This window comes from Arachis hypogaea, chromosome 2 (genome assembly GCF_003086295.3).
Source record: "Arachis hypogaea cultivar Tifrunner chromosome 2, arahy.Tifrunner.gnm2.J5K5, whole genome shotgun sequence".
Taxonomy (NCBI): Eukaryota; Viridiplantae; Streptophyta; class Magnoliopsida; order Fabales; family Fabaceae; genus Arachis; species Arachis hypogaea.
Genome location: NC_092037.1, coordinates 98,858,930 through 98,877,197, shown reverse-complemented (window position 1 = coordinate 98,877,197; position 18,268 = coordinate 98,858,930). Strand labels below are relative to the sequence as shown.

Below are 18,268 nucleotides of genomic sequence, written 5' to 3'. Positions count from 1 at the left end.
TTTATTGAGGTGTCCTTTAGTCATTGGTTGTAATTTACTCCTAAACAACAAGACACATCTAAATAAGTACATTACATTGAGACACACAAGTTTATGTAAAAATAATGTTATATTATTTGATGTTATCATACTGCAATTAATCATAAAGGTTAGAACATTTTGATGTTATATTTATATTTCTATAGGAAAAGTATGAGGAGCCAATTAAATATTTATACAATGTATATAATGGAGGTTTAGAGAATATTAGAGATATAAATATTAGTGTTACATTTTTTCATCAACGTAAATCTTTGGGATGAGTGGTATCATAACTTGATATTAGAGCTTTAAATTCGAAAGGTTAAGAGTTTGATCCTTGGTGAATATTCATATAATAGAGATTTAGAGAGTATTAGAGATATAAGCATTAGTGTTACTTTTTCTCATTAGCGTAAGCCTCTGGGATGAGTGATATCATGACTTGGTATTAGAGTTTTAGATCTGAAAGGTTAAGAGTTCAATTAGCTTAAGCTTTTGACTCTTTTCTATATTCTTTTTGGACTTTGTTCGGTAAACAATGGTTTTTATGAACAATGTAAACAATAAACTTTAAAATTAGCCTAAAAAAATAAAAATACATTACACTCTTTAAATTATCCACCTAAATCTTAATATTAGAATAATTATTTGTACACCTAATAAATTTAACATCCGATATATCCATTATTCACATTATTTAATATTTTCATTCTCAACCTATACTTTTCTATAATTTTTTTGTGCAAGAACATTTTCTTCTAGACTTGATACATGGAGATAATCAAAGCGACTTACACCTAATGCTAAAGTCAAATTTTTATTTAGAAGAATGAAAGAACAATAATTAATTTTAGTTATTTATTTTGCTCATAAAAATTTTGATATATAATGTTATGAATCATTTAACAAATTAATATAAGAGCTATTTCAAAAATAATGTGTCTATATTTATTATTATAGAAGACTTTATTAATTTTTTTTTCAAAAAAATTAATATGATTGAAGTGTAAATAATCTTCAGAAATTTCTTTTTCTTTTATACTTTAATAATTTTTGGAATATTACCATGATGCCAAGAAGCTGGGGATATTTTACCTAGTAGTTGTCTTGATATGGACAATATTATATAATTATATAAAGCCAAACAAGACCAGCTTCCAAAGTTGGTATCATGGCAGCACCAATTGCTATAGCTTCCTAATTCCTCAAATAACTCCTTTCCTTTCCTTACTTTTCAGTTTCACCCAAAAACCAACCTCTGGAATTTAGTGAACAACACATACACACAGAATCTTCATTTCTATTCACTTCTTATCTTTTTCTTTCTTTTCTCTTTGTTTCTTTCAAATTAAATGTCAAACATTTCAGGTGAAGATACTAATAATAATAATGGTAGTTTCTCCTCAGAAGAACAACTACAGGAGAATGAAGAACAGCAACAGTTTCAATTACAAAATCACCCTCATCATCATCATCATCATGGTTCAAGTTCTTCTAGTGCTTGCAAAAACAACAACTCCACAAGTCAAGAACAAAAGCAACAAGTTGGAATCAAGAAGAAAAGAAACCAACCTGGAAATCCAGGCAAGTATATATACTCAACTATATACCCTGAAATTCATTCAGTTTTTGAAATTATATTCCACATAAAATAATTTTTACTATATATCCCAAAAAAAATTTTTATTAATTGTTTTTGGCACCTGTGAAATTTTATTATTTAAAAAAAAATGTTTTTTTTTAAACTGTATAAAAAATTTTGATTGTATTTATTACAGGCTTCATGTGTCCAGATGTATGTTAAACACAAAACTGTATATAGCCACCACTTGTAATGATGATGGTGCAGTTTATTTTCTTAAAATTATATTCAATTTTAAGGATGATATGAACCAAATAAATCCAACACATAAAAGTGTAAGTAGTTTAGGCAAGATAAAATTTTACCTTGAAATAATTATATATGTGGTTTGTGCATCTTAATTACTAACTCTTCTGGTCAAATTCTACTATTCTAGGATTTTAAAGGCTTAAATAGTGTTTTAGAAAAGCTTAATTAGTTGTTGCGTTAATTATTTTATTATAAAATTGTAAAGAATTATTATTATTATTATTATTATTATTATTATTATTATTATTATTATTATTATTATTATGGGAACGTAAGTGTTGCTTTTTTATACTTTCTTTCTATTACCACCTTTTTTTTCTAATTAAGTAACATGAAATAACATAGAGTGAATTTTCCTTATTCAAATCATATGCATCCTCTTACTCTTCAATGATTGTTCTTGATCCTATATATAGTACATTTCTGCCAATCAATAAATGTTGAATCGATAAAAATTAGTATATTTAAAAATTAATATACCTATATACAAATTATATTTAGATATTATAATAATATAATGTTTCTGAAACAAATTAACAGACAAAAAATCACTTTAAAAATAAATATAGATTGGAGATAAAATTCAAACGCGAGGAGAGAAAGTAGCTAATTATTTAGCATATTATTACTATTAATTCTTTTATGTGTACACTCTATTAAAAAAAATGTTAGGATCCAACAGAATTTGTAATGTTTAACTATCAATTAGCTATCATCAATATTTTTAATGGTGTGAGATGATATTTAACGATGTAAAATTAAGTATTTTTTTTTATGATTAAGTATTGGTCAAATTTCAACAAAAGTGTCGACTCTCTAGACTTTTTTAAAAAAATCATTTTGATATAGATATTTGTTCAACAACTAATATTTATTTTTTGTTTTATTAATTAAAAAAATCTAAATATATAATTAAATAATAACAATCGTATTTTTATAATAAATAGTATTATATATTGTTATCACTATTCATGTATGTATTTTTGCAAAGTGATGAAGATATTTAATTGATAAAATTGAATAAATTACAGATCCAAATGCAGAAGTGATTGCATTATCACCAACCACATTAATGGCAACAAATAGATTCATATGTGAGATATGCAACAAAGGGTTTCAGAGGGACCAAAACCTTCAGTTACATAGGAGAGGTCACAATCTACCATGGAAGCTAAGGCAAAGAGCAACAACAGAAGAGGCGATGAAGAAGAGGGTGTACGTGTGCCCCGAAAAATCGTGTGTGCACCATAACCCTGCCCGAGCACTGGGGGACCTCACTGGGATAAAGAAACATTACAGCAGGAAACATGGTGAGAAGAAGTGGAAATGTGACAAGTGTTCAAAGAAATATGCTGTTCAATCTGATTGGAAGGCTCATCAGAAAACATGTGGCACTAGAGAATATAAATGTGATTGTGGAACTATATTCTCCAGGTAAACATTTCAAATTTTGATAATTTTTTTTTAGTTGATCATCTAATGTGTGATATCATATTTTTTTCATGGTTCTATTTGAGTAGGTTATAATATGTGATCACACTTTACAAGTTCAACTGAGAAAAAATATTGAAAGAATTTATTTGCATAAACATTTTCTATTTCTTTTTTGCACCTATGTTTGAATTATATGGATAGATGTATAATTATTTATGTGTTTTTATCTAACTTTTCATATTTTTTGAAATAATAATTTTATAATATAATATAAGTGTTTTTATACATGACCAAAGGTTTAAAATTTTATTCTTATTATTATAAAAGAATTTTAGTCTAAGGAAAAAAAATATAATGAAATTTAAGACCAAAAAATAAAAATCAAATAAAACCTTAAATCACTAAATTAGTAAAATTTTAATATTTTTAGCTGTTTATATCTTAAAATAATCTTTCATAAACAGCCTTTTAGAGAATAATAATAATAATAATAATAATAATAATAATAATAATAATAATAATAATAATAATAATAATAAATTGTTTCTTATTCATTATTAATTAAGCCTCATAATATAGTGTATCTTTTGTGAAGTGAAGGCAATATTTGAATCCACCTTCAATGCATTTATTTGGGGAGGACTATACATCATAACTCATAAGTTGATTCAACGAAAATAATTTCTCTTTTTAGTCTTTTTTCTTTGTCTTCTCTCTTCTACAACTATTATATGTAAGAGTAAAACTTTTAAACTTTAAAGTACAAATAAGTGAATAACACAAATCTTTATAGAGATTAAGCACATTATTCAGTATATTTTTCACTTCAGCTTCATTGTAGTTTGTGCTCGTAATAAAAAGATGTGAATGTGACAGATAACATTTATTTTCCATTATTTTGCATGTGGTGTGGTCTATTCTTCCTTAGATATGTCACTTCAATATATCTTAATATAGTTAAAATTTTCGGTAATTAATACTATTATCATCACAACTGTGACAGTATCAATTCTGCCAAACATGTATAGCACCATTGAGTTGTGATATTTGGCATTGACTCCCCCACTTTCTCGCATTAAATGTAGACAAATATGTATGAGAAAATTTTAAACACATGTAAAATTTATTATTTTTTTATCAATATTTTTAATCATCAATCCAATTTGTTAATCTAATAATTCAATAATATATTTTTAATCAATATTTTTAATTATTATTAAATAATTATTGGTCAAAAATAATAAATTTTACTAATCTTATAATATTTTTCAATCTGTAATTATGGCTACCCGAGGTTGTTGAATTTTAAAAAATATTCCATATATTCATTTTATAAAATGGATTTTACAATTCCAATTGTAAAAATGTAGCTGAATTTAATATACGAAATAAAATGAATACAAATAATATATTTCTTATATTATAATTAAATATTGTTTTGAAATACTTTCTATCTTAGGACATGTTTTTTGGTATTTCCACCCACCTAAAACGAGGCAAATAACAAAAATAAAATATTTTCTTTGTCTCTATTACTATCTCTAATATTTTTGTATTTTACATTCTGAAACAATTTTCAAGTGGGCCTTAAATTTTAAGCCATAAAATTCAGTACTTATTGACCATTAGAGTGGTCCTAAATATTGTCAACTCATTTCTCTGAAACCATGCAGAAGGGACAGCTTCATAACACACAGGGCCTTTTGTGATGCATTAACTGAGGAAAACAACAGAATAAATCAACAAGGATTAACAAATGGGGTGCCACAAAACTTGCAAAATGAACAAGTCTCTGATCTTATAGCCACAATGCCCCTAAGCAACAGTAATGCATCAGAACTCAACAGCAATAACCATAACAATCCACTTAGAACACTCTCACAAGAGATTGTACCAGTGCCATTCAAGTCCATGAGCATTGGTGGGGGCATTTTCTCCCCAACAAGTTCATCATCAGGTACACTATTTGGTGGTCCAAAGAGCATGCACCCTCTTCCTACCTCTTCTTCAAGCCTTCAACTCAGTTCCAACAACTCCACTGGTTTCAATTACTTCCAAGATAGCAGCAAGAACTTGGGTCTTGTTTCCAGCTCAGCTCACATGTCTGCAACTGCACTATTGCAGAAAGCAGCACAAATGGGTGCTGCTGCAAGCAGCAACAGCATTAACTCCCCCATGATGCAAAAACCCTTTGTTACTACCATGGCCGGTCCTGACCAAGTTTCTGGTGCTGCTACGGCTATGCAGCACCATAACCGTAATAACCCTCCTTCCTATGATCATCACTTCAATCCACAGGCTGATCAATTTTTTCATAAAAGGCAGCAAGAAATGCCACTGATATTTGAAGCTAATAACAATAGTAATGATGGGTCAACAACAAATAATGATATAGGAATGCTTAGCACAATGTTCATGGGAAGTGATCACAATACACAAGAGGTTGGTGCTACTAGTTTGGTCCATGAAAGAGACCTTGCAGAAGGAAATAACCAAATGGGGGCACCAAGGTTTGGTGTCAGTAATGACATGAAAACAGTTCATGATTTCTTGGGAGTTGGAGGGTCAACTTCAAGAGCTACAGGGAATTTGCATGAACCTCAGAGACATCATCATCATCAACAAGAACAACAGAGATTGGAATTAGAAGCATTAAGCCAACAGAGGTTACCACTTATTAATCACTTTCAGCATCACATTCCACATGGAGATTCAACTATGGAGAAATCTGTTTGGGACATATGATATAAACCATATCCAGCTGTTTTTTTAATGGGTTCGAAGAACATTAGAAGATATCTTGTCTATCAATTTGTTCGGAATTTAAAAAAAAAAAAACAGAAAAAGAATTTCTGCCCAATGAATGATTATTATCTAACTCTTGCTCGTATCATATCAATGATAACACCCTTTCCCTCCACCTGGAAGAAATAAGAACACTAAAACATTACAAAATTATACTTCCTTGGTAAAATATTTCATTTTCGTCTTTTCTTTAAAAACGATGCAGCCTGCAGAAAGATCTTGTCAACTTCATCAAACTTGGGTGAGTCAACATCCTTGTCTGTACTTTTTGAATCCAAGGATATCTGTCTAAGATGGTCCTCAAAGACATCTGTTTCTCCATCACTTTGATCTGTTAAATTATCAAACTCATCCAAATAGAGAGGCTTTTCATCCTTCACTAGATTATCTGTATCTGAATCTGTCTCAAAGATATCCGATAAATTTTCAAGATCTGAATCCAAATCCGAGTCAGCACCAGTCTCATCCTCATCTGGGAACTCAATCTTATCATTTATCATTTGATCAAGTTTATCTGAGTTCTCTTGCTGGAAAAATTTAGAAACAGTTCTATCAGACTCAATCCTCTCCTTGCCACCTTTATGGAGTTCCTCAATGGCATCTATGTTACTTTCAGTTGTGCTGCTTAGTTGTGCTCGAAGAATTTCAAGTTCTTGCTCAAGTCGAGGAATATATCTCCGCACAGCTCTAAGGCCATCTCTATATTTGGATTTATCCAGTGCCTACATAAGATGAGATTACGAACAAGACAGAGTAAGAAGAAGCACCAATCTACTATGTACTTGAGTGGCGTAATAAAGTAAAAGTAAGAGTTGTAATATAAAATTAGGAAATGTCGACAACGAAAACGAACTAGAAGTTTAGGAGTAGATCTTTAAACACACACCATAGTGTAGCCTGATGAAACACTAAATTTATTCTTATTCAGAAATGACTACACTGAACGTTAGACACATTACCTTCTTCCTTGAAAGAGTGATACGTGGAGACATAATCTCTGTTGGTGGCTGAGCATAATTTTTCCCTCTATACATTATTATTGTGTTATCTTCATGAATGTCAAGTACTATCCCTCCAGTCAGTCTTGCCAGCTCTTTTGCAATCTCCTTGACCTCCTCTGGCGAAAATGTCTTCACCACCACCTTCAAAGTCTGATGCTTTTTCCAATGCAGATGCATGTTCAAAATCACACCTTGGTAAATTCCTCGTCTTCCAACAGGCACATAATTTTTGCATTTGAGACCCATCTTTAAGAAGAAGAAATGCTCTTCTGGCGTCAATATCTCAGGATCATGGGTCGCTTCTGATGATTCTGCAGGCTCAATCTTCTTCAAGGCTTCTAAGAGTCTCTCTTCCTTTTTCCGAGCCTAGAACAGTGAATAAAGCATCATACACTAATTACTTGACATTATACACATAAAAGACATCGCAATAAACTAAAATTATAGGTGTTAAATGAAAAAGCTATCTCACTCTTGAGAAAAATAAACATGGAAAAGAAAGAATCTGTTTCATTCCATGTCTTTGTATAGTATATCAATTCAATCTGGCGCACATAAAGAAGCAAAAAATAATATCGATCGTGGAAAACAATGAAAGCAGTTGACTCATTTACGTTAGAAAAAAAGGAATTTACCTTTAACAATTTATATAACAGTTTTTCCTCAGTTGTCATCCTCTCATACTCCTTCTTCTTCTTATATCTAAAGAACTTTAGCCATCTTACAACTGCTCTTTTCCCCTTCAGTTTTTTTCTCTTTACTTGGGCATTACCAGAACCATCAGCATTTGAGGATTTTTCAGAATCCTGGCGTGGTTCTATGGCCTTATCATTATTCTTGAGATGTGGACCTGAATGAAAGCTTGTGACTCCCAAGAAAGGATGTGCTTTTACATCATAGTGGCAAAAAGTCGGTTGCTGGCCACAAACTGTATATATAACATAGTTCAAGCTATTGCAGTGTTAGGCAATGTACAAACAAATAATGTATCTAAAGTTTTGGCTTCGCATGTGAGATTACAGCTAACTGAAGTTGAAAATAGAGAGGGGAAAAAAATTATGAGTAATACATTGAAATATTTGATCACATAAGATCATTGCCAAACTAAAATAAAAAAGGGTGAAACTATAACACTACTCTAAAAAAGCTTAGCTAGATATATTATTCTGTCATCTAATACATTATAACCCATTTTCACCTTAAGTGATAAAAATGAAAGGCCAACCATGTTGGAGTGTTGTTTCAGAATATTTCAAAGGAAAAACATATGATCCAAGTGTCAACAACACAATCAAAATACTAACTATGCTTTTAATCATTATGTCAAGTAGAAAATGTACACAAATCATAGAAAATGGCAAAAATATTCAGAGATAACTATTCATTTCACATCTTTTTGCATAACAATAAAATTTTCCATGAGAGGTACCTTGTTTTGCGAAGTAAGGAACTACTGGAGAGGAAAGGTCTGACAGTGAGAAGCAAAGACTTAGAGTAGAGATTCTTGCGCAATTGAACTTTAGCCAGAGCTAGTGATGATGCTAAAACCTTCCCCAGCATTTTTACTTATCTGAATTTTGCAGTGTGTATTGAGCTACTGATCAATTTTCAGGGCATTTGCGTAGGCAAAAACCATTTTAAAAAATAAAAAGGAACCAATTGCAATCCTGAGGGCAGTTAAATTCATGGTTATCAAAATTGAACTAGTAATTGACCCGGTCATACGACCAGGTCACTAGGTCATACGACTAGGTCACTGGTTCAACTGGTAGGTCATTGATTCACCCAGTTGCCCGGTCATAATTAAATAAAAATGTAAAATTATAAAAATAAAATTAAAATCAAAAGTTAAAACTTAAAATGCATGACTTCATAAACATATTAATAACAATCAAGTATCAATTCTTAGACATATGATGCAGAAAGAGATAATAAACCAGTCACTAGTACAAAATATTTTCTCAATTTAAATGAACAAGGGAGAGCAAAAGATAACACAATCATTAAATCAAATCCAAGGGGTTATCTCAAAGTCAGCATCTATATCTTCATTGGACAAATTTGAAACATCTATATCTACATTTGTGTCTTTTTCACAAATCAATAAATAATTCATAATAGCAACTGAGTTGTGATGGAGACATTTTTAAAATTCTAGCCCAAAAAAAAAACAGAGAGCGTGGGAACAACAATTTAACTGAAGAATTTTATTATGAGTTGCACAGAGCATGAACCTCATTTTCAACATTCAACTATAATAATTTTCAGCAACAAAAGATTTAGCTCAAAATATGATTTACAGATTTACAGCTAGACAAAATTTAGCTAAGTCAGCAAGACAACAATAGATTGATGATAATCAGTAAGAAATTCAACTCTGTGATGATTTTCAGAAACAAAAAAAAATAGTTCAGTGATATTTTCAGCAACAAAAATCAAGGTGCAGTAATGAACTACAGCAACAAAAAATTTAGCTAATGATTTTTTCAAATAGACAGCAACAGATTCAAGGTTCAGTGATGATAATCAGTAAAAAATTCAACTTTCAGCAACAAAATCAAGGTGAAGAGATGAATTACAGCAACAAAATTGAGCAAAAAGAGCAGGGGAATTTGTTGAAACTCACCAAATCGGGGACCAGCTGCTGCCGGCGAGGAGGAAGCTGATGGTGAGGCTCGAAGCAAGAAGACGACAACGACGACCAACCCCGGGACGTGCTGCTTCTGCCGCCGCCGGCGACGAGCGCATGGAAGGCGCCCGACTGAGTGCGAGACGGTGAAGAGACAAAGAGCGATGACGATGACCAGCCCCGGGACCTTCTGCTTCTGCCGCCGACGATGACGAGCGCAGGGAAGACGCGCGCTTACTATGAGGCGGTGAAGAGACAGAAAGCGACGACGAGCTTCAGTGCGAGACCGGAGACGAGAGATGAGAGAGGTGAGCTTGAGTGAGAGAGTGACGAGACTGAGACACCGAGTGGTTTTGGCTTTCCTTTACTTGAAAACGACATCGTTTATAATTTTAAAAAAATTAACCATGACCTGGTCCCACTTATGAAAACCAGCCGGTTCACCGATTTTGCTTAAATCCGAACGGACCAGACCCATTTTTTGCGTGTCTGATGTAATGATTTTTAAGCAGTTTGAACTTTTGAAGGGTAGCTCAGCCCGGTTAGACCACCAGGTTTCTGGTCAAATTGGGTTTGATAACTATTGTAATGTTAGGTTTATAGAGTAAATAGCTATTTTTTTTTTGTTTTACCCAAACGGTATCTTCCAACCCGAGAGATTAAGGACTAATCCGTCGCAGATTTGAGTTCCATTTAAGGGTTTACCGCTGGCCAATGAATTGCTGCATGCACAAGGCAAGGTTCGAACTCCCGACACTTGCTTAAACAGACGAGTGAGCTGACCACTCAACCAACTCAAGTTGGTTAGTAAATAGCTATTTTAACACCCGAAAAATTAAACTTTTGATAAAACGGATCTCAACATTTGTTTTTAACAAAATGACCCTCGAAAAATATATTCCATTTGATAAAGTGACCCTAACGTTTAATCATTAATTTATTCATCCAATCAATAGTTAAATTTCAATGAAATTACTTAACACTTGTGCGACAGAGTGTAACGGGCAAGTGAACCGAATTTAGAAAAATTAAGAATAGTACTAAATCAATTACCTTGAAAATAAAAAATTAGAACTCATTTGATAATTAAATTTTGTTAGAAACTATAATGTTGGACTAAAATGGTAAAATAAATTTTTTTTTTTCTAAACAGTCCCTAATTCAAGTCATTAAGAAGCAAAATGGGGGCAATCTTGTTAAGCGAGTTCTACTCTTACATTTTCATGAAAGTAAAACTAGATTGGCATAAACTTTCAAAGTGTCTTGATACATCTTCTAACACTGATAAAATGACCAATGTCAAATTTATCGAAATTTATTTATTTATGAAAAAAGATAGGGCCAGCTATTTGTTTGGTGGTTAGTACTCAGTATCAGGAGTGTCACAGTCACTCAAATTTTTGTAATTAAGAAATAAATTTTCTTAGAAGGTGAAAAGTGTTGTCTTAATTTCTAAGATTTAGTAATAATCAGAAGTAGTAATAAACACGATTGAACTAACTCACAGTCAACCAAAGCTACAAGGTTCTCAAAGAGAGATCTGTAATTGTTTAACTACATTCATTCAGTAGTGTTACATGGCTTCAAGGAAACTCTGCAGTGTGTTGTTCTGTTGTTGTCATGGTAACATAACTTCTCATCATAAATAAATTATTGAATTTTCCGCAACTATTGAACCCGCTTCCAAAATATTGGCTATAGAATAATACTTAAAAAAAAAACAATTTTTTAATGTTAATCAGCTTAACCTTATGCATACCAAAATGCAAGAATTTTTCTCTCCAATTTTCTTGAATGTGTCTAACTTCTAACCATGGCTAATATGTGAAAATGGTTGCCCCAAACGTAGCTGAATGCCAACATGAATAACACTCGAGACAGCTTTCAAAACCTCTCTTTCTGCTTGTTTTGCTATTTCCATTGCATCTCTGAGAGTAAGTCAACATAGGTTACTACAAGACACTCATTCAAATTACATGTCAAACTCATCAAAGTTAGGAAATTAAAATTTTACCGAATTTGGATTTCAGGGGGCATGGAAACCTCGATTTGAAGGACGATCTTGCCTTGAAACATGTGCCGTGTTACACGCTCAACTGACATCTGAAAATACAAGTGATTCTAACTTCAAAACTCAACTCAAATTCCACAAACAATGGAATAGATTAAAATATTACCTGTGGGAAATTCGATGAGATTATATCAGAAACAATTCCTTCAATGTTATTATCCTCAGCAGAAGCAATACTACCATGTTCCTTGTCTTCACTCCAAGAATCTTCTTGTTGATCTGTTGTGCTGGGAGAAAGACATGACATTGCAGGATCTACAAGAGAAATTTGATAATAATATCAGCTAAGAAATTGATATTAAAATAAATAAATCAATAAGATTCTTCCTTGGGCAAAGTAAGAAATTTATGAAACTATGAAAATTGAATATTAAGACCTATGTGTATGAAGATTTCAGCCACAGTTGGATGGGACTTGTGAATTCGTTTTCGGACATTTTCACCAATGTTATGTGCAGCACTAACACTAGAAAAAGGATCAACCTACAACCGGAAGCTAGCAAGTCAGTCCCGGAGATAGGATCATAATGCAATCGAATCAGGAATCTCCAATGCATAATTCATGTGACATAACATACGATTCGGGAGAACAAACCTCAATATGTACATCAAGATATAGATATGAGCCAGCTCTCCTTCCTCTTAAGCGATGACACCCCTGCATACAGATTATTGAAAGAAAGTTTTGAAACAATAACCAGAAATGAATACAACCTTAGTCCATAAATTAATATGCAAAACAGAACTAGAAAGCACAGTGCATACAAAAAAAAATGGAAACAAGAATTTCATGTATTTATTCAAGTAAAAAGGATGACATTATTTGAGATATCACATGCAAAGTCCAAAGAGGAGAAGAAAAACCTTGACGCCATCAACTTGCAATATTGTTTGTTTAATAGGATCCAAATGCTGTGCTGGGATTGCAGCATCCACCAATTCCAAGATACTGATAATCAATCATAAGGAACATGTTGATTAGATTAGAAGTTTGGACATAACTAAAATTGCATATAGATACTTCTGGAGAAGGACAATCTTTTACCAACTCCCTTCACAGGCACATAGCAAGCAATGAAAAACTGAGGTGGAACAGATAATTATGAACCTTACCTTTGGTAACCAGTTTCAGCCCCAGCTTTTAAAATCATGCCTGACACAAGCAGTCCTGCAAGGGGATCTAGAAACTTCACTCCAAGAATAGACCCTCCTAAAATGGAGATGGAAGTCCAGGGTCAGTGGCTGTAAGCAATAAAAAAGACATAAATCAAGTTTAGAGAAACAAATCCTGTGCAAAGAGGATATGTATACAGAGGCATGACATCTTACGGCCTTTCAGAAATTAGATCGAAATGTAATTTTAGTCCCTCAAAAGACAAATATATGCATACTTGTATAGTTGCTAAGATTTAACTTTATCAACTTGATCCCTCAAACTACAAATTCCAACTGATTTAGTTCCTTTACCTTATAATGATGTCATGATTATACTAATAGCATCAACCCATCATAACCGATCACTATTTTTAACCCAACAAGGCAACAACACACCTTAGTGCCTCGTAATCCGTGACATGTACTTAGCCAGTATCATAACAGAATATACCAAAGAACTAAAATGAATAACCTTTCAGAAACAAAGTTCCTTAGTCCTTACCAACTCCAATGAGAGCAACTACTGATGAAATAGCGTCTGCTCGATGATGCCATGCATTTGCTTTCATCAGTCCACTACCCTGCTTCTCACCAGCACGTTTTGTTATCCAGTAAAGCCTAACAATTCACAAGCACCTATAAATACTGAGGTCTTGGAGAAGGAACAATATGTTACATACCCAACATTTAAAATAAAATACAGAATCTAATAGTGGACATAATCAAATCATACTTAAAATAGTTAGCACACTGCAAAGTTAACATACTTAGAATAGGTGACTAGAATAGGAATCAGGAAAGTAGGGCCTCTTCCCAACACATGTGCATGTTAAAATTAAATAGTATCATTACCCTTCTTTAACACATATTGACAGAATAGTCATATTCAAAGCAAGGATAGGATGTTCCATGTCGATGCCATGGTGATGTCCACCATGTCCGTGACTATGCACATGTTCATGTGCCACTGCATGGCTAACCATTTCAGGGCCAGATGAGAACACTCCCTGCAGATTGATAAGAATGCAGTAATAAAAAGATGTCTTGCAATCTATTTCCAAAAAGGGGGAAAAAAAGCTTACTCAGCATTTATTTGAATGATTTTGGTCATACGAATAAGTGAAGCAACAAAGACAATGAAGTAAAAAATTATTCAACTATTGAAGTGTACCATCAAAATATCAACCGCATGCCATGCAATGCCACCTGCTGTTCCCAAAAGCATACAAGAGATTCCCAGAGCTCCCAAAGTCTCGAACTTTCCATGTCCTGAGATACAATGATAGAGAAATGTAATCTTAAAAGACATAAAAATCCACATGAAAGAATCAAGTCTTGTGAATCTTTACTAAATAAATAAATATCAACAGCAACCATGCACTACTCAGTAATCTAATCACAACAAAATATCAGGAAAAGAATTGCATTATGTGATACTCCTCTGTTCTTATAACCACGATCTTACATGTAACATACAATTGTATTCAAATGACCCCTACATTTAGTGATGAATAAAATGCCAACATTTAATGTCCATGCATATGGATAAGAAACAGTAACTTGAAGCATATAAGAGATAAATGGAGTAGCATGGAGATACAAATCAAGTGACCATATGGATGTTCTTTATCTCTAGGCGCCTTGGCAAGTCTAAAAGATAACAAAGCTATGCCACTCAGAACCTGCAGTGGAAAAATGACACAAGCTTTCAGGCGACCACAAAAGAATAACCACTGCACTCAAAAGAACAAGAGGTTCCACACTAAGCCCTCTTTGCTATGTTGTAAGGGCTATTTTTGCCTCAGCCTACATGAAACCTCCAAAAATTACAAGAGCATCACATTTTATTGTTTCCGACAAGTTTCACTTATCTAAGTAAAATTCAATAACTATTAACCACTTTATCAAACCATATATAGGCCAAACCGGACTTTGACCAGTTCATTTAATACAGAACAAGAAGTAGAAGAGACTAATCTCACTAACTAGAGAGTGATGTCAGAAATAACTCAACTTGAATTTCCAAATATCATGACTAGAGGGTTTATTCATGTACCATGTACAATAATTTATTATTATTATTATTACTATAAATAATTATAAACACAATACATCACCACATCAGAAATGGAATGAGCTGCATCCGCGATGATTGCAGTGCTCCCGGAGACATAGCCAGTGAAGGCTTTTCCAGTGGCTAACCCAATGTCGGCAGCGAGACCCAACCGGAAAATATTCTCCCCCTCCTATCAATCTCAGAATTAATAGAACAAAAAAGATGAGAATCTCAATTATCCATAATTCATACACTCGAGTCCTAGTACACACAAATCCTGCATAGCTATCCATAACAGCAGAGAAACTAACCGAATAACTGACACCTAACTACAAGTAATTTACTATAACTGCAGAAACTAACTTTAACAGAATAACCAACACATAACATAAATGCATACCATAACAGAAGAAACTGATATTAACAGAATATAACTAACATCTAACTACTCAAAACTAACATAACATGAGAAACCAATTAACGAACTAACTAACTTGCTAATTACATCACGAGCGATGAAATTACCTCCTTAAGATCCTGAGAGAAGCGGTGGTGGTGATCGTGGTCGTGATGAGAATGACCAAAATGCTCTCTTCTGGGGATTCTGAACACAGGATTCTCCGAGAAAATAAAAATACTCTCTTTTTGATAGAGATTCAGAGATTTCTTTGCCGTTGTCCGATTTTGCGAAGACGATGAGAGTCTGGCAATGCAGGCTCTGTAAATGGGATTCAGATTGCGGAATCTAAGTCCCATGTTTGTGTGTTTCTTTCTTCCCTTATCGAATTTTTAGGGTTTCAAAATTCAATTGCAATTTCTAGTGCGTTTGATTATAGAAGCTTAGCCGAAGCTCGCAACGAAGCTTAACGTCTTGTATGATGTATCATAAGAAGAAAAAACTCTCTTCTTTCCCATGATGTGGATCTAACGCAATTGTGGCAAATACGACACGTGGCAATACGAGGTAATTGCCATTACCATAGCCACGTGCTGCGAATCTTATTCCCACAAGTTCGCTAATTTTTATTTTTTTTTATGTATGCCTACAAAGAAAAGAAGAAGAAATTATTTATCATTTATTTGATCAGCCTAAAATTCTTCTTGATTATAAAATAAAATAAAGGGAGGGTATGTACTTTTTTTTTAATTCTAAGATATTAATAATATTTTTTATTTATCAAAATATTCTTAGTATAACAATTTTATGTCAACAATTATAAATAACAACTACTATTAACAATTATTTAAAAAATAAAATTGCACTTCAATCATTATATCACTTTTTAATTTTAATATTAGAGAGATGATTGTGTTTTGCATCGTTAACAAAGGTTAGTGTGTTTTATCCGGTTATAGAAATTACATTCTAAAAAAAATAGAAGATCACACCTACAAATTTCTTAATTTTAAATTTAACTTTTTTTTATTTATAAATCTAACCTACCGATTTGTCTTATAAAATTAATATTTTACAAGAAGATTAAATATTTCATAGAAGACCTACCTTCCAAGGTCAAGGTGAACCCTGAACAGGCTAGTTGACCCATTACTATAACAACTTATAACTATACGGAAGACACATATATGCAGAAACTATAGAATGGCTCATTCTTGGATTCAAAGTGCACCCAAGGATAGGTCATCAATGGTTTAGTTGTGGATATGATCAACTATACTAAGTCACATTAGTTTTATATATTGATTGAATAAATGATTAAAAGTATAGATAAATAATTTATTTATTTTAATATACTTATGCAAACGAAAACTTCTTACCTACTGCGGACGAATTTTTTTTTAATATAATAGTTACCAGTTATCCATTCTTCAATAATTTAATTGGTTAATTAAACTTGCATGTTCAAGAAACCATAACAAAAGTTGACAAAGAAAAAACTAAAAAGAATCAACAAAAAATAAAAAAATTAACTAAATATTATAATAGTACAATTTGCTCACCAAATGCTAACTCCTAAAAGTACATAAATGATGAAACAACTAGAACTTGAAAATAGGGTTGAATCAAGTTGAATTTAAAATAAAGTTCTTTTGATATTTTGTTTTTGCGAAGCTTATTATGCAGAAATTTTTTTTATTTTATCTCTAAAATCAGAAATAAATAGAGAAGAAAAGAAGAGAGTGAGACCAGTATATATCTTCGTTCGATTTTTAAATGTCATGAAACTTACATTTAAGTCTCTCCACCATAATATTCATCTACTATCTATTACTAAGCTTTTTAACACAGTCTAACAACTCAAGTGTTGTCCTAACTTAGAAGGAAAACCTAAACAGATTCAAACACACCAAGTACTTTCTCAACTTACCAAGAGGAACTACTCCTAGTTCAATAATTCAAATACACAAAGTTTTTAGTAGCTTTTTCATACATTTCTCTTGTCTTTTTTCTCATGACTTTTTTCAACTCATATATTCATCTTTTTCTCAATTATAGAAGATGACACTAGATGACCATCACACTAAAAATATGAATGAAGCACAAAATGAAGGAAAATGTTTCAGTTCAGATAGTATGAGATGATGCTCAAGTGTGACTCTACTTTTCTTCTTTTCAAATGTTAAAGTGAGGCCTGTCAATGCAGCTTGCTCTTTCAATTCTTTTTCATTGCCTCTTCTAATTTCTTGTACCTTCTTCCCATTGAAACTGTCTCTATTGGCATGCAATCTTTTTTTCATTCTGCTCCACTAACTCTGTTTATTGAGAAGCTGCTCTACTACTTTTGCTGTTTTTGAATTTGCTGTCTTTCTTAGCATGCATAGCATTTCTATTTTTTTACCATTATTATTGTACATTGTTCTGCAATTTTGTTTTACTCTACCACTTTCTAAACTTTGCTTTACCAATATCCTTGGAGTAGTAGAATTGTCCTTGTGTCTTTGTTGTTTTACTAGAGCTACATCTGTTCCATAATATTGCCAAATGTTACTTTACCTTTTTCTTCATTTATTTAAACCATGAATATTCGGATCTCTCTCTTAGCTTATATATGTTTTGATTTGTTTTTCATTAACATGTAATATATAAATAGACCTGCATTACTTAGCACATACATTAAACATATTTGAACTTTAATCCAAAAAATATTCGTCATTATTTTATATATCCAATATCAAACTTAACTCAACAAGGAGAATAGTTAAAACCTATACTATAGTTTCTCCTAAAGTCATCTTATCCTTTTTA

At 32.3% G+C, this 18,268-nt stretch overlaps 3 protein-coding genes across 4 annotated transcripts; 1 reads left to right on the top strand and 2 right to left on the bottom strand.

The window, feature by feature from the left end:
* The first annotated feature begins 1,186 nt into the window (after nucleotides 1–1,186).
* Nucleotides 1,187–6,224, top strand: LOC112729390 (zinc finger protein GAI-ASSOCIATED FACTOR 1). Its single transcript, XM_029293426.2, has 3 exons — nucleotides 1,187–1,605; nucleotides 2,944–3,346; nucleotides 5,020–6,224. Exons 1-3 carry the CDS (start codon nucleotides 1,374–1,376, stop codon nucleotides 6,089–6,091), a joined length of 1,707 nt encoding a protein of 568 aa, XP_029149259.2. The 5' UTR covers nucleotides 1,187–1,373; the 3' UTR covers nucleotides 6,092–6,224.
* LOC112755691 (uncharacterized CRM domain-containing protein At3g25440, chloroplastic) lies at nucleotides 6,064–10,147 on the bottom strand. Of its 2 annotated transcripts, none has more exons than XM_072221605.1 (5): nucleotides 9,779–10,147; nucleotides 8,582–8,722; nucleotides 7,788–8,103; nucleotides 7,111–7,518; nucleotides 6,064–6,873 (listed from the first exon to the last, which is right to left on the bottom strand). In XM_072221605.1, the coding sequence occupies exons 2-5, from the start codon at nucleotides 8,710–8,712 to the stop codon at nucleotides 6,325–6,327; spliced, it is 1,404 nt and encodes a 467-aa protein (XP_072077706.1). In that variant the 5' UTR covers nucleotides 8,713–8,722; nucleotides 9,779–10,147; the 3' UTR covers nucleotides 6,064–6,324. The 2 variants fall into 2 exon arrangements, with proteins under 2 accessions (XP_072077706.1, XP_072077707.1); XM_072221606.1 differs by having other exon boundaries at nucleotides 8,582–8,819; nucleotides 9,779–10,114.
* A 1,110-nt stretch (nucleotides 10,148–11,257) lies between these two features.
* On the bottom strand, nucleotides 11,258–16,104 carry LOC112755683 (metal tolerance protein 2). Its single transcript, XM_025803935.3, has 13 exons — nucleotides 15,589–16,104; nucleotides 15,125–15,253; nucleotides 14,620–14,689; nucleotides 14,179–14,276; nucleotides 13,860–14,014; nucleotides 13,510–13,625; nucleotides 12,966–13,062; nucleotides 12,717–12,801; nucleotides 12,448–12,510; nucleotides 12,230–12,335; nucleotides 11,959–12,107; nucleotides 11,796–11,884; nucleotides 11,258–11,709 (listed from the first exon to the last, which is right to left on the bottom strand). Exons 1-13 carry the CDS (start codon nucleotides 15,817–15,819, stop codon nucleotides 11,589–11,591), a joined length of 1,509 nt encoding a protein of 502 aa, XP_025659720.1. The 5' UTR covers nucleotides 15,820–16,104; the 3' UTR covers nucleotides 11,258–11,588.
* Between the last annotated feature and the right edge of the window lie 2,164 nt (nucleotides 16,105–18,268).

Excerpts from the sequence above, each read along its gene's own strand:
- LOC112729390 (XM_029293426.2), top strand. The coding sequence starts at position 1,374 with ATGTCAAACATTTCAGGTGAAGATACTAATAATAATAATGGTAGTTTC. Across the intron at positions 1,606-2,943 it reads AAACCAACCTGGAAATCCAG|ATCCAAATGCAGAAGTGATT; the intron begins GCAAGTATATAT and ends AATAAATTACAG. Across the intron at positions 3,347-5,019 it reads TGTGGAACTATATTCTCCAG|AAGGGACAGCTTCATAACAC; the intron begins GTAAACATTTCA and ends GAAACCATGCAG.
- LOC112755691 (XM_072221605.1), bottom strand. The coding sequence starts at position 8,712 with ATGCTGGGGAAGGTTTTAGCATCATCACTAGCTCTGGCTAAAGTTCAA. Across the intron at positions 8,104-8,581 it reads TCCTTACTTCGCAAAACAAG|CTTGAACTATGTTATATATA; the intron begins GTACCTCTCATG and ends ACACTGCAATAG. Across the intron at positions 7,519-7,787 it reads TGTTATATAAATTGTTAAAG|GCTCGGAAAAAGGAAGAGAG; the intron begins GTAAATTCCTTT and ends TCACTGTTCTAG.
- LOC112755683 (XM_025803935.3), bottom strand. The coding sequence starts at position 15,819 with ATGGGACTTAGATTCCGCAATCTGAATCCCATTTACAGAGCCTGCATT. Across the intron at positions 15,254-15,588 it reads TCTCTCAGGATCTTAAGGAG|GAGGGGGAGAATATTTTCCG; the intron begins GTAATTTCATCG and ends TGAGATTGATAG. Across the intron at positions 12,802-12,965 it reads GCTGAAACTGGTTACCAAAG|TATCTTGGAATTGGTGGATG; the intron begins GTAAGGTTCATA and ends ATTGATTATCAG.